The sequence below is a fragment of the Mirounga leonina genome, unplaced genomic scaffold (genome assembly GCF_011800145.1).
Source record: "Mirounga leonina isolate KUSES-001 unplaced genomic scaffold, KU_Mleo_1.0 Mir_168, whole genome shotgun sequence".
Lineage (NCBI taxonomy): Eukaryota > Metazoa > Chordata > Mammalia > Carnivora > Phocidae > Mirounga > Mirounga leonina.
The window spans coordinates 43,255,118-43,278,533 of record NW_023270426.1 but is presented as its reverse complement, the minus strand read 5'-3'; the positions used below and the strand labels follow the sequence as shown (position 1 = coordinate 43,278,533).

Sequence of the window (23,416 nt, the reverse complement as noted above, 5' to 3'; positions counted from 1 at the left end):
CAATAAGGAGGTGAGGACACCTGGGTGGCCCAGAGTCCTGGGACCCAGCCCTATGTGGGGGCTCCCCGCTTTAGCGGGGAGCCTGCTTCTCCCCCTACTTGTGCAGTGCGCGCTCTCTGACAAATAAAATGAGGAGGTGGAGGTCACCTACCCCACCAAGAGACCTTGAGATATGACAAAAACCTCTCTTTGAGAGGATTACTGATTTCAGTAGCATGGGAAAGAACAAGCAACCTGGCAGCAAAACACCTGGATTTAAATCCTAGTTTTAGTATTAGTATCTGTGTCATTTTGACAAGTTACTCAATCTCTCTTGGTCTCAGGTACCTCAAGTGTAAAATAAGGATACTTCCCCTACTTCACATGGCTATATTGAAGGCTAAGTGAAAAGAATGTAAGTGAAAGTGCCTGACATGTGGAAAATTAGCTACATATGACCCAAGCTTCTTTAATGAATGCAAGTAAAAAAGCTACTAAAAAGGCACATCAGTGTTAATGCTCACGAAAGCCTTTCATGGAAAATCTGTACACAGAAAACACAGATGATACACATGAGGGATGCAGGTGTGGCAGAAACCGTGACCTGGGAATATCACGGCACTAAATAGTTCTGAGGACCCAACAGATGGGTACTTGGTCCCCTTGCCTACGTCTGAGTTTATAAAGTAATATATAGCTTCCTCTTCATTTCAATTCCAATTAATGGGACAACAAAACTAGTTCAACCCGAGTTCCATCCTGAACACAAGCACTAATAAATTGTTTTCTCTGAAAACGACATAAATATCTCATTAGCAGAGCACTGTTGAGAGTTGTAAAAAGCCCAGGCATCAGCTCATACATACAAACATCTTCAGGGACTCAAGGAAAAATAACAGTAACTCACTTTCTTAATGGCGACAATTTGGTTGGTGTTCTTGTCTCTGGCCTTGTAAACCGTGGCAAACTAGAGAGAAAAACAGAAATAATCCTAAGTTTGTGGGAGCTTTGTGTTTGTGTTTGCCTTTTTACTTATTTAGTTTGGAGAAGCAAAGAGCCCGGGATTCCTGGATCGGATCCGTGGCGGCGTGGAACGTGGTGAGGCAGGCCACTTCCCGTTCCAGTCTATCCTTCAGAAAGGACAGGGCCCCGAGGGGCCTGGGTGGCTCAGTCCTTAAGCGTCTGCCTTCGGCCCAGGTCATGATCCCGGGATCTTGGGATCGAGCCCCGCATCGGGCTCCCTGCTCCGAGGGAAGCCTGCCTCTCCCTCTCCCACTCCCCCTGCTTGTGTTCCCTCTCTCGCTGTCTCTGGCAAATAAATAAATAAAATCTTCAAAAAAAAGAAAAAAAAAGGACAGGGCCGCTTAGGGGTTCCCCTCGAGGGCACACACAAGGGGCAGCAGGTGCGTCTGGGCAGCCTCGCCCAAAAAGGAGTAGCCAGGTCAGTCCTCTCAGTTGCACCAGAAAATCTGTGAGGGTGTGAGGCGGCTCCGCGTTCTCTGTTCAGAGACCTCCGAATCCCGCCGAGAGCCTCACCTGTCCCTCCCCGAGGAAGTCCAGTTTTTCATAACGCTTTGCTCGCGACTTCACGTCCACCGCCATCCGTCCCACGAAACTCGACTCCAACAGAAAGGGGCAAGCTTCCGAGACACCAGGAATTTAAAGCTACCTTAAAGCCTCCAACAGCCACTTCCGTTGAGTGGGCGCCGACGCTTTATTAGCTCCGCCCCGACTTCCGGTTTGGGCTTGGGCGCTGCTAAATAAGTCCGGCTAGAGCCCGCCCTACGGAAGCTGAGCGAGGCAGCGTTCGACGGCTTTTCTGCGCAGTCCCCGCCCTGTCGCTCCGTAGCCTGTTGGTGCCGGAAGCGGAGTGTTTTCGCAGGTGATTCTGTCACCCTGTTACCGTTATTAACTTCGATATTCCCTTCACTACCGGGGACAGGTCAGCGTTCTGATAGGATATTCTGAGTTCGGGATTTAATGGGTGTGTATGAGTGTGGAAGGCTTGACCTTATCCCTGATCTCGCTTTCTGGTTCTTGCTCAAGGGCGTCCGTCGCCACGGTTGCTATGGACGCTTAGCGTCGCAATCTCAGGTTACTTGGAAGAGAGCCCAGTTCTTAAGGGCTGGTCTAGAGGCTCTCTTAATTCATTCCTTTGTGAAATACTCCTGGGGAAACAAAATCCAAGTCCACTGAAGAATTTCGTGCTGTGGAACAGACTTCTGGTCATCAGTTTTATATTCTGTAAAATGGTAATAATAGGCGACATCATAACTGGTTGTGAAGACTAAATGAAACACCCAGAAAGTTTAGACATAGTAAGTGCTCAATTAAGTGTTAATTGAGTACTCAACCTTGATTCTCATAAGTTTTCATGCAAATCAACACGTTAAATACATTAATTCACTTACTCATCAAATATGTATATAGAGCGCTTACTATGTGCCAGGCTCTGTTGCAGACTGAGAAAGCAGCAGGGAAAAAGACAAAGATCCATGCTTTCCAATGGAATGAGATAAAATATGTTATGATACATACTGTTAAGTTCTACAGAGATAAAGCAGGGGAAGGGGAGGGCTTGCAGTTTAAAACAGGGTGTTAAAAGACGTCACTGAAAAGCCACTGCAAAAAAAAAAAAAAAAGGGCACTGCAGTTTTCTGCAAAGTGGTATGATCTGACTTAATGTTTTAGAAAGTTCACTAATGGCTGTTTTGAGAGACCCAATATAGACTTAGAAAGCAAAAAAAGCAAGGCCAGTGAGAGAATTATTGCAGTTATCCCGATGGCTATATAACATTTTATCAATTTGACTTCTAGCCAATAGGATTTGCTGACAGACTGGATATGGGTTGTGGCAGAAAAACCCCCGATAATTCCAAGGTTTTGAACTGAAGCATTTGATGTTTCTAAGAGTTGAGAATATTCATTTTCAGAGGTGTTGAAGAAGGCAGCAGAATATTAAGGTTCATAATTTAGTCACGGTAACACAGAGTCAGGGTTGAGTTCTTGCTCTGGATCTAGACTACTTGCATTTGAATACTGACCTCACAAGTGTTCAGTCACTAGATTTATTACTTGGGCAAAATATTTAACCTTTTCGTTCCTAGTTTTCTAATATTTAATAGGACTACTCATTGGGTTGCTGCAAGGCTTAAATGTTTTACATTTCCAAAATCCTTAGAAAAGTGTCTGACAGTGCTCAGTTAGCTATCATGTAACTATTACTGGTCACCTTCCAGCTCTTTGTCACTTGGGTTTTTATTGAGTTTTAATATGTTCATAGACAAAATTCTCATACATTACACAAAACACCATCTTTACTATTTTTCTCTTATGTCAAGATATACCTAATGATACATGGTATCATAGAACTTAGGTCGAAGTTCCTTCTGAAAGTTATCACTTCAACAGTAATCTAACCTCACTTGTAGTAGAAATAAGTAGTGAGCTAAATGTGATGGTACACTTGTGAGGCTAGAGGTTCCAAAGTGTATCATGGCATATGAATTGATAATAACTGCATTATACTATGATGCTAAGTAAATTCTGATTTGGGGACATTTTAAGTATGGTAAAAAAGGCAGTTATTTAGGTAATATTCTGGGTTTACTGGGTCACTGTATTTATAAAATGCCATTCAGCATCTGTATAGCATTGTCCAGTTTACAAAGCACTTGCACATATTAGCTATAGCCAGCTTTCAAGGTGGTCCCAATGAATCTTTCCTTCTGGTATCAATGCACTTGTGTAGTCTATTCCCACAGTGAAACAAACTGTTCTGTGTTACCTGTAGAATATGGCAGAATTCAGTACGTGTAATTTTTAAGATCATAAAAGGCATTGCTTCTTTTGCTTTGCATGCTTAGATCATTTGCTCTGAGGGAAGTCAGCCATCATGTCAAGAATTCAATCAGGTAGCCGTGTGAAGAGGCCTATGTGAGGAGCACCTGGGGCCTCCTGCCAACAGGCAGCATCAACTTGCCAATCATGAGTGAGCCACCCTGGAGGTAGATCATATAGCTCCAATCAAGCCTTCAATAACTGCAGCCCCAGCTGGCATCTGATTACAACCTCCTGAAAGACCGGGAGCAGAACTGCACAGCCAAACTGCTCCAGAATTCCAGACCCATAGAAACAATGAGCTATTAAGTGATTATTATTGTTTTTAGCCATATTTTGGGCTTTCAGGCATTAAGTTTTGATTTGCTACAAAGTAATACACAATAGGGACACCTGGGGGGCTCAGTTGGTTAAGCATCTACCTTCAGCTCAGGTCATGATCCCAGGGTCCTGGGATCGACCCCGCATCGGGCTCCCTGCTCTGCAGAGAGCCTGCTGCAGCTCCCTCTGCCTCTGCCTGCCACTTCCAGGGTTGTGCTCTGACAAATAAATAAAAATTAAAAAGAAAAGTAATACACAATTCACTAATGGATCCTATCATATTGTACAGTATTAGGGAGGAAAACTGAAGCTTGAACAAATTCAGCACTTGGCAGGTGATTATATATGTATTTAAGTGCTTATCTCCTAAATGAAAATACAGCCTATTTATTTAAAGCTAGGCCAGAATTCCTCCTATACCATCTCTTTGGGAGCTCATCCTACGACACCAATTCCCACTGAACATGCCTTTTTGCCATACTTATGCTCACTAATTCTGTAAAAGTGGTAATTTTTTTCATTGCGACATTCATGGTAGGAGCTGTAGTAAAGATGGACTTCAGACGGTTCTAGTATTGGGGCTTCTGACTGCTGGCCCACAGTAACACAGAAGTCACTCTTCATTACCTGAACCCACTCTGTTTCGGAAAGCAAAAATATTGGCTTCCTTTTACTGAAATGAAAAAATTAGGGAGAAAAAATAGAATAGTGCTAACTTTTATGAATATTTTCCAATTAAGTTTTTAAAATGATAACAGAAAAATCATGAATCACATTGTTTTTCTGAGTCACCAGAACAGCTTACTGCTAGTACCAAACACCTGTCTCATATTCGACTTGGGCAACATCTATACTAGGCCACAACAGAGAATTTACAAGAGAAGCAGATCAACTAAGGAATAGCAAAAAAAAAAAAAAAAAAAAAAAAAAAGCATGGGGCGCCTGGGTGGCTCAGTCATTAAGCAACTGCCTTCGGCTCAGGTCATGGTCCCGGGGTCCTGGGATCGAGTCCCGCATCGGGCTCCCTGCTCCGCGGGAGGCCTGCTTCTCCCTCTCTCACTCCCCTCACTCTGTCAAATAAATAAAATCTTTTAAAAAAAAAAAGCAAAGCTTAGTTCACAGGCAAATGAGCAATACTCAACAACAATTCGACTTTTTTTTTTTTTTTAAAGATTTTAAATTTAGGGGCGCCTGGGTGGCTCAGTCGTTAAGCATCTGCCTTCGGCTCAGGTCATGATCCCAGGGTCCTGGGATCGAGCCCCGCATCGGGCTCCCTGCTCGGCGGGAAGCCTGCTTCTCCCTCTCCCACTCCCCCTGCTTGTGTTCCCTCTCTCGCTGTCTCTCTCTCTGTCAAATAAATAAATAAAATCTTTAAAAAAAAAGATTTTAAATTTATTTCAGAGACAGAGATAGAAACAGAGATCAAGAGTGAGTGGGGAGGGGAGCCTGGACAGCTCAGTTGGTTAAGCGACTGCCTTCAGCTCAGGTCATGATCCTGGAGTCCCTGGATGGAGTCCGCATCAGGCTCCCTGCTCGGCAAGGAGCCTGCTTCTCCCTCTGACCCTCCCCCCTCTCATGTGCTTGCTCTCATTCTCTCTCTCTCAAATAAATAAAAATCTTTAAAAAAAAAAGTGAGTGAGTGGGGAGGAGAGAGAGAAGCAGGCTCCCCACTGAGCAGGGAGCCCAATACGGGGCTCTATCCCAGGACCCCGGGATCACGACCCCAACGGAAGGCAGGCGCTGGACCAAGCGAGCCACCCAGGCGCCCCTCGACTCTGTCTAATGCCCAAAAGCTACCCTTACTATTAGGGGTGACTTCTTTAAAGCATATTCTAGAAATCATTCAAGGTATGGAAGAAAATTTATTTAGCTTTGTGAGGCTTTACTTTCACAATTAATACCTACCCTTGGCACTGTAAGACCCTATTAAAGTTTCATAAATTGCCTCAGTAAGGTAAATATTTAGGTTGATTTTATGAGACTTTCAGACATTAAGTTTGAGAAAGTTAGTGGTTTCCAGAATTTGCACAGATGATAATTAAAACAGTAAAATAAAGAATAAGACTTTCTTAACACCCCTAATAACATAGTAAGTTGCAATTTCTAATCAAACACTATTTCTACGTTATATTCATTTTGATCTCTTATTTTCCATTTTAAACTCTGGTATTTTCTTCTGAATATAGGTTACAAATAATCTTTTGTATTAACTCCCAGTTTTAATACCACAAAGTCACCTATTTTACCTTGACTATATTTTTATCATTTAGGGTAGGACACACTTTTTAAACTAGTTATACTCCAGTAACTTTGTGAATGAAAAAAAGGGGAAGAAAACGAAGAACAAATAATGGAGTCATTCTTTCACTGATCCTCATCCAATTTCAGGAAAATCAATTCCCAAAAGCAGCAATTCTAATAAATCTTTCCATGTCTAAAAAGAAACTGAAACAAAAGGGAAATCATGGGAAACCTGTGATAGTTTACTAGATATTGTGTGCTTTTAGTAGCTCAACACTGGTAATACTTGATAATCGAGAGTAAATTAATAGGCTAACATTTAGGGCGCCTGGGTGGCTCAGTTGGTTAAGCGACTGCCTTCGGCTCAGGTCATGATCCTGGAGTCCAGGGATCGAGTCCGTATCGGCCTCCTTGCTCAGCAGGGGGTCTGCTTCTCCCTCTGACCCTCCCCCCTCTCATGTGCTCTCTCTCTCTCATTCTCTCTCTCAAATAAATAAATAAAATCTTAAAAAAAAAAAAAGGCTAACATTTAAAAATGTATACTTTAATAAGCATATAAACAATTAGGTAAGCTTGTGGAGAAGCTGACCAAGACACATATATTAGGAGATACAACTGTCCATCTAAATTTTCTAGATTTCTTTTTTTTTTGCAGAGTATTTATTCAAGTTGTTTACTATATAATTTCTCGTGTGCCATTTTGGAAGTCCTTTATTGTAAAGACTAGTCTTTTGTCTGATGACAAGCAGCAGCCACACTGTCAGTGATTATTCTGGACCTCCACGCTGAAAAGGAAAAAACAAAGCAAAACGATTAGGTGTTAAATTTACAGAAGAAATGTTCTCATGGCCACTATATGAATTTACACTATTTTAAGCAAATGATCTTTAGGCGTTTAAAAAAAAAGTTTCGGTTTTCCTCTTAAGCACTCCTATCAATGTTATGAACAATTTTTGATCTGAAAAGGACTCAAGGTTGACCCTGATTGGTGGTCCTCAAATTTCATGGTCTCAGCAGCCCTTCACACCAAAAAATTACCAAGGATTCTACCGAGCTTTTTTCATGTGGTTATGGCTATTGCTACTTCCCATATTCTACTTCCACACATATATTCCTTCATGTACTTTTACTGAGGGCTTGTACATGGTTTATTTCTCATAGTCCTGGTCTACCCGACTATTTTGGTCTTAGCTACTGACCCACCATGACAAGGTGATGGAAAGAGCAAGTAAATCAGCCTATGAAATTCCAAAAGCCAAAAATGTTCATGTGTTTTGCACAGTACTAAGATAAAGAGCAATAACATACTTGGATAAATTCAATTTCTTCTTGAGATACAAGTTTCCTTCTGTATTTCTGAGGTAATGTTTTTATTATTTCTGCAGTGTCTGGTGGGCCCTGATGCACCAGCAAATCTGGGGATTTACTTCCCTTAGAATGCTGTGAAATTGAAGAAGAGTGAGACGGTAGTCCTGCTGATCTCAAAACTTCTGATACTGAAAAATATTAGAGAAATAAATTGTTCAGGTGTCTTAAAATACTATTTTGAGTTATCTATTATTGAGTAAGCAAGTCATTCTTCAAATGCTAAGTGTAATTCTGAGAGGTACTACTGAGTAACTTAGTTGAGTACCTATATTTAATTTCATAAAGTTCTTTTTAAATAAGGAAGTAGCTGGGGCACCTGGATGGCTCAGTCAGTTGAGCGTCTGCCTTTGGCTCAGGTTATGATCCCGGGGTCCTGGGATCGAGTCCCGCATTGGGCTCCCTGCTCAGCAGGAAGCCTGCTTCTCCCTCTCCTCCCCGCTCATGCTCTATCTTTGTCTCTCTCAAATAAATAACTGAAATATTAAAAAAAAAAAGGAGGTAGCTTTAAGTGAATGAATTACTAAATCAAACAAGTTTATAAAATAAAATTTCTAGGTAGTGGAGTTCAACCCATATGGATAATCTACCTGACTTAAGTTTTGTCAAATGGGGGCACCTGGGTGGCTCAGTCGGTTATGCATCTGCCTTCGGCTCAGGTCATGATCCCGGGGTCCTGGGATCGAGCCCCACATCAGGCTCTCTGCTAGGCGGGAAGCCTGCTTCTCCCTCTCCCGCTCCCTCTGCCCCTTCTCCAGCTTGTGCTCTCTCTCTCTCGCTCACTCTCTGTCTCTCAAATAAATAAATAAAAAATCTTAAAAAAAAAAAAAAGTTTTGTCAAATGGTGGCATTTACAGTTAAAAATATCCCTATAAGGGGCACCTGGCTGGCTCAGTCGCTTAAGCGATTGCCTTTGGCTCAGGTCATGATCCCAAGGTCCTGGGATGGAGCCCCGAATTGTGCACCCTTGCTCAGCAGGAAGCATGCTTCTCCCTCTCCCACTCCCCATTTGTGCTCTCTTTCTGTCAAATAAATAAATAAAATCTTAAAAAAAAAAAAAAGGATGGAAATATATATATATATATCTCCCTACAAAATTTGATAAACTCCTCCCTGAATTAAAGATCAAATATCTTATAATAAAGACAGGGACAATCATAATGATCACTGAGTAATGTATAGAATTGTTGAATCACTATACTGGACACTGTAAGTTAACTATACTGGAAATAAAAAAAAAAACAGGGACAAAGGATCGGGTAAAAAGGAGGGGCAAAAGAAAAACAGGTCTTGTTCAGAATCTTCAGAATGTTCAGAATCTTCGTTAGGAAATGATTGCTCAGGGCTAAGGCAGTCTTTATTGAGTGAATGAATGAGTGAAAGAAAAGAAGGTCAGCTGGGAGAAAAATATAGGAATGGCTACTGTTCCTCACAATCTCTCCAATGTAAGCATAGGAGAGTCTTTTAAAGGACAGAAGAAAGGAAAGAACAAAAATTTCCCTATATAAAATCGTTATCATTAAAAAAATCAGAGATATGTTCTGTTGAGTCACTACCTTTTTAAATGGAGGTAATAAGTTAATTTCTACTTGCATGAAACCTAGCAGACCATTGTGATCTAAGCTACAATGGTCTCGCTGATTTTAAAATGAGAAATAATGCCTATAATATTCATATATACATATGCCTGTACATATATTTTTTTAAAAATCTGAAGTACAACTTACCGTTAGGTTTAGGATTGTCTCTTCTGTCAGGGAACCTTATTAATGGAGTATGTGGCTTGACTACCTAAAAAAAAAAAAATCCATGGAAAAAAAAAGATGAAGCACTAAAATAAACTCGTTAACTATAAAAGAAGCAACCTACTGGGCTTCATAGATACTTTTGTTAAAATTAACTTAGTATTTGACAGCAACTTTATTTTATTTTTTTTTAATAATTTTTTTTTTTTTAAGATTTTTATTTATTTATTTGAGACTGAGAGAATGAGAGAGACAGAGAGCACATGAGAGGGGGGAGGGTCAGAGGGAGAAGCAGACTCCCTGCCGAGCAGGGAGCCCGATGCGGACTCGATCCCGGGACTCCAGGATCATGACCTGAGCCGAAGGCAGTCGCTTAACCAACTGAGCCACCCAGGCGCCCTTGACAGCAACTTTAAATTTTCCTATTTTACTCTTCCCCAACCAGGAAAGCTGGTCTATGAACTATTAAGTTGTTTATCTGTTCTTCACAATAACTTTGGACTTTTCACATTATAAGACATTTTACTATACTACCAACTGACCTCAGAAACAACCCTATGAAAAAGATGACACAGATTTTATGTTGCATGATATATATTGCCCTGCTGCCTGGTAAGAATTCAAAGTTTCCTGACTTGTATTGAGTGTTGTTTTCCTACTATGTCAATATCTAGCAGTGTAAAACAGGGTAAGAAGCATACTGAAAATTAGGTCATTAAGAAAATACTTTTCCTGGGAGGCTCAGTTGGTTAACCATCTGCCTTCAGCTGAGGTCATGGTCCCAGGGTGAGAGACTGAGTTCCCCATCAGCGAGGAGCCTGCTTTTCCCTATGCCCCCCGCTCCCCCTGCTTGTGTGGGCTCTCACTCACTGACAAATTTTTAAAGGAAAATACTTTTTCTGACTACAAAAGTAACACATGTTCTGTGTGAAAAATTCGGAAGAAATCGAAAAAAGCACAAGTAAGAAAATACTATCTATAATCCCCAACCCCCATAAAACAGACTTAAACATTTGTTAGCACATTTGGTTTGAGGGCTATACCCACAGAAATATGTATTTTTAGAATATTGTTTTTATAACAAATATTTGCAGAGTATTAATGTTTTATCCCTAAAATTCCAGATAATGCTACAGAGGAACTTAAATGGACATTTCAATATGAAATTATCTGAATACACAATGCTAAGACTCTAATGAACAGTACTATTTGCATCTAATCTCTGAGTTGCTCTGTAACTAATGATATTGAGATGTGTGTTTATTTGCAAAATATCTGTATATATGTACTATATATTATATATTTTATATGACTACAGAAGTAAATAGGCTTGTTGGGACTCACCTGAAACCACAATTGTGCTGCTGAGAGAAAATGCTGGAATAGAGTTGTCTTCCTCAGCATAAGGGCACACACAAGTCTTTCATGGTAAAAAACAAAACTCTGGGGCGCTTGGGGGCTCAGTCGTTAAGCGTCTGCCTTCGGCTCAGGTCGTGATCCCAGGGTCCTGGGATAGAGCCTCATATTGGGCTCCCTTCTCAGCGGGGAGCCTGCTTCTCCCTCTGCCTGCCCCTCCCTCTGCTTGTGCGCTCTCTCTGTCCTCATGAATAAATAAATAAAAATCTTAAAAAAAACAACAAAACTCTAATGTAATATTGCGTGTCAACTATACTTAAATAAAAATTTTTAAAAAACCAATTCTCCCTCTAGTGACTTTTTCCCTTTTCATAGCCAAGGTTCTTGAAAGAATGTTCTTCTAGCCATCCACGCTCAATACCCCATTTAAAAGTTTTTAAAATGTTCAACAGCTTTCAAAATAAACTTCAAACTCCACATCTGTCCTTCACAAGGCCCATCCTGATCTGGCATTTCCTTACCTCTCAAGCCTCATTCCCCACCACTGTCTTATAGACCTTTTATTCCAGGTATTCTTTTTTTTTTATTGCAGGTATTCTGAAGTACTTTTCTGTTCCCTATTCATCATGCCATTCAATCCACAGCTTGTGTTCTCTGCCAGGAAATCTATCCTCAGTCCCGCCCCACTTCCATGCCTCATGCTTTCATCTGGTTTTGTTTTGTTTTGTTTTTAAGATTTTATTTATTTATTTGAGAGAGAGCAAAGGGGGCCGAGAGAGAGCACGAACAGGGAAAGGAGCAGAGGGAGAAGCAGACTCCCCACTGAGCAGGACACCCGAAGCGGGGCTCGATGCAAACACCCTGGTATCATGACCTGAGCTGAAGGCAGACACCTAACAGACTGAGCCATCCAGGTGCCCCTCATCTGTTTATCTTTTAAAACAATCAAATATCACTCCCCTCTAAAAAGCTTTCCTGATTTCAAAGTCTGATTTTAAAACTCCTCCTTTGTGTTTCCACGGCATCCTGAACATTTTAAGAATACTATGTAGAGGACAGATCAATGAGCCAATGATTATAGGACAGCTAAGCTCCTGAAAGGGCAGAGTCAGAGAAATTGGCATTTCTGCAGTAGTTCCTGGTACATACTAAAGGCTCAGGAAACATTTGCCAAGTGAGTGAATAGAGACCATTTGTAAGTTAGGACTAACTATGTATGTATACACATACTTACACAACTGTACGTACACAGAGAATCCATTTCAGCATTACTTTTGCACACTTAAAAATATGATGTAATATGCCCTTATAGATTAAATTTCCAGTTTCATGTCCTTTTTTTTAAAGATTTTTTAAAATTTATTTATTTGACAGAGAGATAGCATAAGTAGGCAGAGCGGCAGGCAGAGAGAAAGGGAGAAGCAGTCTCTCTGCTGAGCAGGGAGCCCGATGCAGCGGGGCTCGATCCCAGGACCCTGGGATCATGACCTGAGCCGAAGGCAGCCGCTTAACCGACTGAGTCACCCAGGCGCCCCTCGTGTCCACCTTTTAAAAGATTTTATTTATTTATTTGAGAGAAGGAGAGAGAGAGAGAGAGAGAGAGAATGAGCAGGGGGAGGGGCAGAGGGAAATAGACAAGCAGACTCCCCGCTGAACAGGGAGCCCAATGCAGGGCTTGATCCAGGACCCTGAGATCATGACCTGAGCTGAAATCAGATGCTTAACTGACTGAGCCACCCAGGTGCCCCTGGTATCCCCTTAAAAGAAATTTTTCTAAATACACGAAAGTAGAGAAAGTACTATAATAAACCCTAATAAACAAAAAATAAAATAAATCCTGACAAACACATTATACAATTTCAACAGTAATATAATCTTATTTTATCACCCCTTCCCCCATTAAACAAATCCCAACCATCTCCTCTTACCTGTTAATACCTTCCATATGTATCACTAACAGAAAACAGATTTTTGTGAAATCACAGCCCCAATACATTTTACCACAATTCACAAGTTAAAAATAATTCTTCAATATCATCTAATACTTAGCTTATGCTCAAATTTTCCTCTCTCAAAATTTGCTTTTTAAACTCTAAATGTAAACACAAAGAAGCAACTCTAACTGTATATTAGTTGGGTAACATAACTAAGAGAATAAAAAAGAGCTAATCCAAATAACTTTCATAGGGCTTAGACTATACTTCAGTCTAAAGGCAATGGTAATAATAATAATAATAATAAATACAAAGAAATTTTGAACTTCTCAGTTTGGTGTTGGGAGTTGTATAAATACAGCAATTTTGAAACCATTTTCTATCTACTGTAGGACTGAGCCAATGAGTACATACATTTATATTGATATTTGGGGGAGCCAGGGATTTGCCTGTGGGAGAAAGAAAATAAAAGTGTGGGATTGGGGGGGGAAGAGAAGGAAGAATGCTGGGGTGTTCAGACTGGAATCTAAGGGATCAGTATAAATTCATGATAAATGCCATGTTTATTCAGCCTGTCCCATTAATGGATATTTGGGTTGTTTCCAGTCTTTATTACAAATAATGCATACAGTAAATATCCTCATACTATTCTTATCTGTGCCAGTATATCTGTGGGATAGATTCCTAGGAAAGAGATTGCTGGGTCAAAAGATAAAAAACTAATTTTGAGAGCTACTCCTAGATTTTCTTTCACAGAGGTTCTACTGTTTTACATTCCCATATTGGTTCCTAGAGCGACCGATAAGTGCCTGCTTACACACAGCCTTCCCAACAGACTTATGTTATCTAACTTGTACATTTTTAATAAAATCTAAGTGAGGAAAAATGTTATCTCCATGTAGTTGTAATTCTCACTTATTGTGAGGCTGTCCAGTTTTTCATATGGTTAAGAGCCATTTTCATTTCTTCACCTGTGAAGAGTACATTCACAGCTCTTGCCTATTTTTCTATGCTTACAAATTCTTTATATAGTATGGTTATTAACCCTTTTTCTGTTGCAAATTTTTTACCTAGTTTTTTTTTTTTTAGTCGAATGCTTTTTAATTTTTTGAATGAGTAAAGGTGTTTTTTTCTTTCTAGTATGGCCCAAATTGTCAGTTTTTTCCCCTTACTGTATCTTGATTTTAAAGCATAGTTGGGAAAGTTTTCACTGTTCCCAGGTTATAAAGAAAGTCTTGTTTTCATTTGGTATTGCATGGTTTTGTTTCTTTTAATTTTCAATTTTGAAATAATTATGGAGTCATAGGAAGTTGCAAGAAATGTACAGGGAAATTGCAGGTACCTTCATTCAGTTTCCTACTACAGTAATATCTTACAGAACTATAGCACAGTAACAAAACCAGGAAACTGACATTGGTACAGTCCATATAGCTTATTTAATCAGTTTTATATGCACTCATTTGTGCATGTATAATTCTTTGCAACTTTGGCTTCATTTTTTACATTAAAATATCAGATCCAGGGGCGCCTGGGTGGCTCAGTTGGTTGGGCGACTGCCTTCGGCTCAGGTCATGATCCTGGAGTCCCTGGATCGAGTCCCGCAGCAGGGAGCCTGCTTCTGCCTCTGACCCTCCCCCCTCTCATGTGCTCTCTCTCTCTCTCATTCTCTCTGTCTCAAATAAAAAAATATATATATATCAGATCCATATGCAATTTATCACTTCCTCCCCAACAAACCCCTGGCAACCACTGATCTTTTTACTGTCTCCATAGTTTTGTCTTTTCCAGAATGTCACGTATTTGGAATCATTCAGTAAGTAGTCTTTTCAGTTCGGTTTCTTTCACTTAGTAACATGCATATAAGTTTCCTCCATGTCTTTTCATGGCTTGATAGCAAATTTCTTTTTAGTGTTGGATAATAGTCCATTGTCTGGATGTACCACAGTTTATGTTATCTATTTACCTACTACTAAAGGATATCTTGGTTGCTTCCAAATTTTTACAGTTATGAATAAAAGCTGCTATAAATATCCATGTGCAGGTTTCTATGTAGACGTAAGTTTTGAACTCATTTGGGTGAACAGCGAAGTGCAATTGTTTGATCATATAGTAAAAGTATATCAAGTTTTTATTTTTTTTAATTAATTAATTTTTTTAAAAGATTTTATTTATTTATTTGAGAGAGAGAATGAGAGAGAGCACGTGAGAGGGGGGAGGGTCAGAGGGAGAAGCAGACTCCCTGCCGAGCAGGGAGCCCGATGCGGGACTCGATCCAGGGACTCCAGGATCATGACCTGAGCCAAAGGCAGTCGCTTAACCAACTGAGCCACCCAGGCGCCCCTATATCAAGTTTTTAAAGAAACTGCCAAACTGCCTTCCAAAGAGGCTGTACCATATTGCATTCTCACCAGGAGTGAACGAGAGTACCTAATGCTCCAGATCTTTGCCAGCATTTGATGTTCTTCTGGATTTTGGCCACTCTAAGAGGTATGAAGTAGTATTTCATTGTTGTCTTAATTTGCAAATCCATGATGACATATGATGATGAGCATCTTTTCATATGCCTGTGTGTGATCTGTCTTCTTTGATGAGGGGTCTGTTCAGGTCTTGAAGCCATTTTGTTGTTGTTGTCTTTATGTAGGCTCCACAGCCCAGGGCAGGGCTCACACTCAAACTCAGGACCCTATCAAGACCTGAGCTGAGATCAAGAGCCAGACACTTAACGGAATGAGCCACGCAGGCACCCTGCCCATTTTTATTTTTAATTTTTTTTTAAAGATTTTATTTATTTATTTATTAGAGAGCGAGCGAGAGAGAAACAGCATGAGAGGGGAGAGGGTCAGAGGAAGAAGCAGGCTCCCCGCTGAGCCGGGAGCCCGATGTGGGACTCGATCCCAGGACCCTGGGATCATGACCTGAGCCGAAGGCAGTCGCTTAACCAACTGGGCCACCCAGGCACCCACCCTGCCCATTTTTAAATCAGGTTTTCTTATTGTTAAGTTTTAAGAGTTCTTTGTATAATTTGGATAATGGTCCTTTATTAAATGTTTTTCGCATATATTTTCTCCCAGTCTGTGGCTTGTCATCTCACTATCTTAACTGTCTTTTGCAGACAAGAAGATTTTAACTTGAATAACATTCAGCTTATCAATTATTTCTTTCACATATCATGTCTTTGGTGTTGTATCTAAAAAGTCATAGCCAGGGACACCTGGGTGGCTCAGTTGGTTGGGCGTTTCCCTTCAGCTCAGGTCATGATCCCAAGGTCCTGGGATCCAGTCCTGAATTGGGCTTCCTGCTCAACGGGGAACCTGCTTCTCCCTCTGCCCCTCCCCCTACCTCTGTCCCTCCCCCTGCTTCTGCTCATCCGTGCTTGGGCATCAAGCCATGAAAAGACATGGAGGAAACTTATATGCATGTTACTCTCTCTCTCTCTCTCTGTCAAAATAAATAAATAAAATCTTTGGGGGGGAATAAATAAATAAATAATAAAAAGTCACAGCCAAACCCAATATCATCTACATTTTTTCTTATGTTATTTTCTAGTTTTGCACTTTACATACAATTCTATGATCCATTTTGAGTCAATTTTTGTGAAGGGTATAAGGTCTATGTCTAGATTCATTTTTTTCCAAGTGGATATCCAGTTGTTCCACAACATTTATTTATTTATTTATTTTTAAAGATTTTATTTATTTGACAGAGAGAGACACAGCGAGAGAGGGAACACAAGCAGGGGGCGTGGGAGAGGGAGAAGCAGGCTTCCCGCGGAGCAGGGAGCCCGACGCGGGGCTCAATCCCAGGACCCTGGGATCATGACCTGAGACGAAGGCAGACGCTTAACAACTGAGCCACCCAGGCGCCCCTGTTCCACAACATTTATTGAAAAGACTATCTTTTCACCATCTATTGCGTTTGCTCCTTTGTCACAGATCAGTTAAATAGCTTTTAATTTTTAATTTTACCTTTCTAAGTCTCTTAGTTTTAGGTATGCCTCATATATAGCATAGCATTGGATAGGCATTTCTTAGCCAATTTGAGAATAATAATTTGATTTAGACCATTTACATTTACAGATATAATTCACAAGTTTGGTATATTTTGTCACATCATTTTATGATTATTTAAAAATAAATTCCTTGGGGCGCCTGGGTGGCTCAGTCGTTAAGCGTCTGCCTTTGGCTCGGGTCCATGATCCCAGGGTCCTGGGATCGAGCCCCGCATTGGGCTCCCTGCTCTGTGGGAAGCCTGCTTCTCCCTCTCCCACTCCCCCTGCTGTGTTCCCTCTCTTGCTGTGTCTCTCTCTGTCAAATAAATAAATAAATAATCTTTTAAAAAAATAAAAATAAATTCCTTTGTCATATTACCTTTTTCTTTGCTTTCGTTTGTGGGATTTTTTTTAATTTGGAAAGATTTGTAAATTGTACTTTTGTGTATTTATATTTACATTACTATCTTTACATAATTCCCTTAATGGCCACTTTCTGAGATACTACCCATTGGTTCATTATTATGAGAAAGAATGAAAGCAGGTGATCGGGATCTCTTCTCTGCTTTCCTTCCCATCTTTTACTACCAGTTAATAACCAGGGGCAGTAGCAAGTGTATTCTACCTTTTGTATACTCTCCCCCCTTATTCCTCCATTTTAAAAGTTGAACTAGAGCTATACTGTCAAACAATAGTATTACCAACAAGTCTTTCCCCCGTATCTCCATTATTTAGTCTTAGTTCTTACAGCCACATACATTCAATGTTCATATCCGTTTCCTATGTTTAAACAACTCCAAGTACAACTAAATATTCCTTAGTTGTCTTTCATTCTTTGGGAGATCTAGTAGGAAGGGCTCCAGGGAACAATATTCCCTGAGTTACTGAAGATGTAGAAGGATTTGTGGGCTTTACAACTTGAAGGTCAATGTAGCTAGATATATCTCTGGTTCACATTTTCCATCTTTACCTTAAATATGTTATCCACATGTCCTCCTTTATGAACTATTATTGTTGAAAACTCTAACTTTCGTTCTCTGTTAAGTGCTTGGTCTCATAGCCTGGATCACCCAAATTTTTTCTTTTTCTCCTTTAAAAATCTAAAGATTCTAGGGGCTCCTGGGTGGCTTAGTCAGTTGGGCATCTGACTCTTGGTTTCGGCTTAAGTCATGACCTCAGGGTCCTGGGATCCAGCCCTGTGCATCAGGCTCCCCGCTCGGTGGTGAGTCAGCTTGTCTCCCACTCTCTCTGCCCCCTCCTCCCCATGTGAGCACTTGCGCGTACGCGTGCTCTCTCTCAAATAAATAAATAAATATTTTTTAAAATTTTCAAGATTCTACTAGAATATACCCATTACTCAAACACAGTTGGTTAATTCTCTCAAGTCTAAGGTATACGTTTAAGTCTTCTTTTACATCAGGCAAGTTTTAGTTAACTTACAGGTTTTGAGACTTGTTCTATTTGCTTTTACTTTTTCAGAGACTACTTATTATATAAAAGTTGCAGCTTCCTGTTTTTATCTACTTCTATGACTTTCTCTGAATCCTTCTAATCTTTTCCCTCATTATTCTGTGATTTTTTTCATTTTCCTCTTTTCATGCACTATTTCCTTTAACAAAACTTCTGAGTTGCCTATTTACCTTTATATTCCTTCTACTTCAGTATTTACTTCTGAAAAGTTCTTTTAATTCTTCACTGAGTTCAGAGCTTTATTGTCCCTAAAATAACCTAAAATCTAACCTCAACTACAACTTTTAAAGTATAACTTTTCTCTGTTACTTCCCACTATAAGCTTCACCAAACCCTTCATTTCTTTGATTGTTCTTTTTTCCAGTCAACTGGTTCCACCCTGACTTGACCTCCTTTCTTATCTAGCCTAGGACACAGGGACCATTCAATATTCTATAACCAGCACTCTCAACCTCCTTCCCGGAGGTGCATCTTCACTTCACTTGTAAATCTCAAACCTTCTTCCCATGTCTCATGTCTCATGCAGTGAAAATGATTTTGTAAATGATAAATTATCATTTTTCTGCTTACATCAGTCTATATATCAAATATATATGCTTGGCATTCAGACATTTCTATGTCTTTTTGTAGATAAATGTATGTTATTTCTCTTGGATATAAACCTATGAGTAAAATTGCTAGGTCACGGGGTACGTATGTTTAACTACCAGAGACTGACAAAACAGATTTTAAAAAGTGGCTATACGAGGGCGCCTGGGTGGCTCAGTTGGTTGAGCGACTGCCTTCGGCTCAGGTCATGATCCTGGAGTCCCGGGATCGAGTCCCGCATCGGGCTCCCTGCTCAGCGGGGGGGGTCTGCTTCTCCCTTTGACCCTCTTCCTGCTCGTGCTCTCTCTCATTCTCTCTCTCTCAAATAAATAAATAAAATCTTAAAAAAAAAAAAAGTGGCTATACGAATTATACTCCTACCAGCAACGTATGGGTTTCAGGTGCTTCACATTGTCATCTCTCCGTATGGCCAGTTTAAAAAAAATTTTTTTAAGATTTTTTAAAAAATTTATTTATTTGACAGAGACAGCGACAGAGGGAACACAAGCAGGGGGCGTGGGAGAGGGAGAAGCAGGCTCCTCGCTGAGCAGGGAGGAGGCTCGATGTGGGGCTCGACCCCAGGACCCTGGGATCATGACCTGAGCCGAAGGCAGACGCTTAACAACTGAGCCACCCAGGCGCCCCGCCAGTTTTTAAAATTTTAATAACTTTGGTAGATGCAGTAGTACTTCCTGGCTTTAATTTGAATCGTCCTGGCAAGTAATGAAGTAGAGCATCTTTTCACAGGCTTATTGCTCATTTGTGTATCTTCTTTTGTGCAGTTTCAACTTTTTAGCCCGTTTTTAAATTGAGCTATATATTATGGATATGTATGGTCATACATTATGGATACCTGTCCTTTGTTAGAGGTTCTCCTTGTCCTCCCAGAATCTTTAATTAGTTAATGCTCAATATCTACCCACTGAATGAGTGGTAAATGAAGATCATTCCTTGCAATGAGACCGAAGGCTGGGATCTAGGATTATCTTTCAAACTGAAACAACTTTAAGAAGTCTTTTTAAGAGGTGTATTTGTAACAATGAATCATGGAACACTACATCAAAAACTAATGATGTAATGTATGGTGATTAACATAACAATAAAAATTTTTTAAAAAGAGGTGTATTTGTGCAAAGGTAAATGCACTTCTCATATCAAAGTTAAAAATCATACAGTAATATACTTTGAGAGTGTATTTTACACAGATTGTGTAAAACAACCACAAATGTGGAGGTTGTGTCCCTTTATATACCAACTTTACCTCTCGTATTTAATTTAAGCAATCACAGCTGGAGAAGCAAACATAAAAGCTATCAGGAGTTAGTAAATGATGTTCGGATTAACAAAGTTCCTCTAGCTACCAATCTAAACTCAAGGGAAAAAAAGCTTGGGAAACCAACATCTGTAATGTAATGTAAAAGCATTATAGATAACCTTAAATAATATCTTTTCCCCCCTCCAACTCCCTCCATCCAGCCAGTAACTAGACGCCCGGACTGGTGGGGGAGAACAGGCCCGGGGTAAGCACGCAGCTCGCAGGGCCAGCTCTCCTGCCATTCCCGAGACCTTGAAGGGACACTGGGTCAGACACAAGGTTCGCTTCCTTCCACTCGCCGTTACCGCCGTCCTTACGATTGGCTGATCCGGGACATCACAGACAATGCTGAACGTCGATTGGCCAGACTGTTGCCAGGGAAGCCTAGCCCGCTGACTCCTCAGAGGGCTACGGAGATCCTGGCAGAGTACAGTCCGGGAACCGCGTAGCTGCTCTGTGCCTACGTGCTGACACACTGCAGTCCTGCAGCCTGGCGGGGACCCTCAGCTACAGTCCCGGCTCACTGCCCGACCCAATGGGCTCAAGGTCCAATTTTCACACATACCCCCGGGTCGCGTCGCTGGCGCTAGCCAAGGCCGCGGTGACCGCGCAGCCTCCGCCACCGCCCTGTCTCCCCAGCGCCTTTGCTATAATCAGCACTATCCCTACCGCCCACGGTGCGAAAAAGCGACCGAATTTCCTTACCTGGACGACCCTGCTGGCAGACGCCATCTTACTGCCCATCATGACCCCAGGATGGGGCAGCAGCTTCCGGCGCGCTCGCTGGGCGCAGAACTAACAGGAGTCCTGGGCAGCTGCGGGCGGGGCCCTGCCTGCGGCGTCACGGAGGAGGGACGAGCGGGCGTTCGCGGATCCTCCTCCGCCACCGAGCCAAGCCACCCTCGGTGCCTGGCCCCGCCCCACCCCGCCCCACTTCCCGCCTAGGAACTGCCCCACGTGCTCCCCATTGTTCAGTTTCGCGGACGAAGGTTGGTGGTGTGGGGTTTGTTGTGCCGTCCGCCTACGAGTAAGCTAGGGCCATTTCTTCTCCAGATAGCCAGTTTCTAATTTGAGTCCAAAATTTAACCTGAAACCAAATAAGTAATACAAAGTAGTGGCTTTGTATTTAGGAAGTGGCTTCCTAAAACGAACAATCTCGTTAAAACTTGGGAGTTAGTGGCAGGCTCAGGGAGGTCAATTCCAGGTCTACACTAGGCTACTTATTATTCCCTCACTTACTGGCATTACTTGACAGGGTCTACCATTAGTCCTGGTATTGAACTGCTGTCTGCTTCAAGTATGAGAGAACTCAAAAGTCTGTTTTTCTTTTTGAAGCATAATGCTTCCATATTATTCCCCAAAAATTATACTAAATTTTGTGGCAAATATTAGTTTATGTTGTTATAAATTTTAATACACGATATGCTGCAGCCACTTAACATAATTTTGTAGGTAATGTAGCCATAAGTTGTTTTAAATAGAGTGACACATTTGTTTTGATGATCTAGATCAGTGGTTTCTAAATCTGGGAAGCTTCTTAGAAATATATTATTGTGCCCCCAAATGGGCCCTTCTGATAAAATTTAAATTACACTGAAACACTTATTTTCACCCATCCAACTGGTCAACATACATAATTTGGATAACACATCCTGGGGAGGTTGTAGGAACACAGGCACTCAAACACATCTTTGGTAGGAGTAAAAGATGGTATTTGAAAAACTTACATACTGAATGACTCCCAACTATGTGACATTATGGAAAAGGCAAAATTATAGAGATAGTAACAAGATCAGTGATTCCCAGGGACAAATAGACAGAGCATAATGTTTTTTAGGACAGTGCAGCTATTCTATATGATACCATAATGGTAGATACGTGTCATTATACATGTCAAAATCCATAGAATGTACCACTTTTGGGTAATAATGACATATTAATATAGGCTCAATAGTAACAAATACACCACTCTAGTAAGGAATGGTGTTAGTGGGGGAGACTGTGAATGTGTAGGAGCAGTAAGTATATGGGAACTCTTACTTTCTGCAATTTTGCTGTGAACCTAAAACTGCTCTAAAAAATAGGCTATTAAAAAAATTGTTTTAAGCCACCACTGCTGAAACCAGATAATGTGTTCTTAAAGCTCAAAAGTGGTGATGTGTTAACTCAGGTGTGGGAATCTCTTCACAATGTATATGTACACCAAATGAAGTTGTACACTTTAAATATCTTACAATTTTATTTATCAATGACCTCAATACAGCTAGGGAAGAAAAGCTCAAAAGCAGCAGAAGCTTAGATTTCTAGTACAAAGACTTTCCGTTTACACACAGAGAAACAGCAAGTTTCTATGTGAATAACTACAATATTAGATTCTCATTCTATTTCTTAAAAAGATTTTTTTTTTTTGACAGAGAGAGAGAGCACAAGCAGGGGGAGCAGCAGGCAGAGGGAGAGGGAGAAGCTCCCTGTGCTGAGCAGGGAGCCTGATGTGGGGCTTAGTCCCAGGACCCTCAGATCATGACCTGAGCCGAAGGCAGATGCTTAACCGAGCCACCCAGACATTCCCTAGATTCTCATTCTAAGGTCATTTAAAAGACATAGACTTTCTTGGTTACTTTTCTAAATAAAAGTTTTTCATTTTCCTTTATGACTATATTTAAGAAATGATTATGGAAAAAGAAGTCCCATAATTTAGAGAGTTTATTAAAAAATAAACTTTCCAGGGGTACCTGGGTAGCTCAGTCAACCTTCGGACTCTTGATTTCAGCTCAGGTCATGATCTTGGCATCGTTGGATCAAGCCCCACATCTAGCTCCATATGGGCTCAACGCAGAGTCTGCTTGTCCCTCTCCCTCTCCTCCAACCCCCTGCTGGCACTGTCTCCTTCTCTAAAATAAATAGTCTAAAAAAAAAAAAGAAGAAAGAAAGAAAGAAAAAGAAAACAACAAAACTTTCCAAGTCCTCAAATACAAAGAAGTCTCCTGGGAATACCTGATAATAAATTTCAGAAAATGTCAAATGCAGTGCAAATTACTGGTCATATTGGTATGGATTTTGTTTTGGGGAGTCAGCCAGGAAAATATGACTTTTCTTTACTTGTGGCTTCATTTCTAAATGTTGATATTCATACTCCACAGAATTCTCATCCAGCTCTCATAAATTAATTCTCTCTAGGATGAAGATGATAAAAGTAATTAAAGTGGAAGCAGCAACTTGCTTCAACCCTCAAATCATGTCTTCTTTTCCTACTGCTAATCAGTTTCTTTTTTTT

General features: G+C 40.8%; 2 protein-coding genes across 7 annotated transcripts in view; both read right to left on the bottom strand.

The window, feature by feature from the left end:
• The window catches only part of CDK7 (cyclin dependent kinase 7), a 47,234-nt gene extending 45,390 nt beyond the window's left edge, over positions 1–1,844 (bottom strand). For 5 of the 6 annotated variants that reach the window (XM_035014581.1, XM_035014583.1, XM_035014582.1 and 2 more), the window contains exons 1-2: positions 1,516–1,844; positions 887–946 (exon numbers count right to left, since the gene is read on the bottom strand). In XM_035014581.1, the coding sequence (XP_034870472.1) occupies positions 887–946; positions 1,516–1,581 (126 nt within the window). In that variant the 5' untranslated portion in view covers positions 1,582–1,844. The remainder of the gene's footprint in view (positions 1–886; positions 947–1,515) is intronic. The other variant, XM_035014586.1, reaches the window with a different exon arrangement.
• A 5,060-nt stretch (positions 1,845–6,904) lies between these two features.
• On the bottom strand, positions 6,905–20,976 carry MRPS36 (mitochondrial ribosomal protein S36). Its single transcript, XM_035014572.1, has 4 exons — positions 20,848–20,976; positions 9,474–9,537; positions 7,690–7,877; positions 6,905–7,166 (listed from the first exon to the last, which is right to left on the bottom strand). The coding sequence occupies exons 1-4, from the start codon at positions 20,887–20,889 to the stop codon at positions 7,149–7,151; spliced, it is 312 nt and encodes a 103-aa protein (XP_034870463.1). The 5' UTR covers positions 20,890–20,976; the 3' UTR covers positions 6,905–7,148.
• Between the last annotated feature and the right edge of the window lie 2,440 nt (positions 20,977–23,416).

What these genes read in the sequence shown, in the direction of transcription:
- MRPS36 (XM_035014572.1), bottom strand. Translation starts at nt 20,889, where the DNA reads ATGATGGGCAGTAAGATGGCGTCTGCCAGCAGGGTCGTCCAG. An exon ending in CTGCCAGCAGGGTCGTCCAG is followed by an intron (nt 9,538 to 20,847) that starts GTAAGGAAATTC and finishes TTTTTTTTTTAG; the next exon opens with GTAGTCAAGCCACATACTCC. An exon ending in AGACAATCCTAAACCTAACG is followed by an intron (nt 7,878 to 9,473) that starts GTAAGTTGTACT and finishes AATATTTTTCAG; the next exon opens with TATCAGAAGTTTTGAGATCA.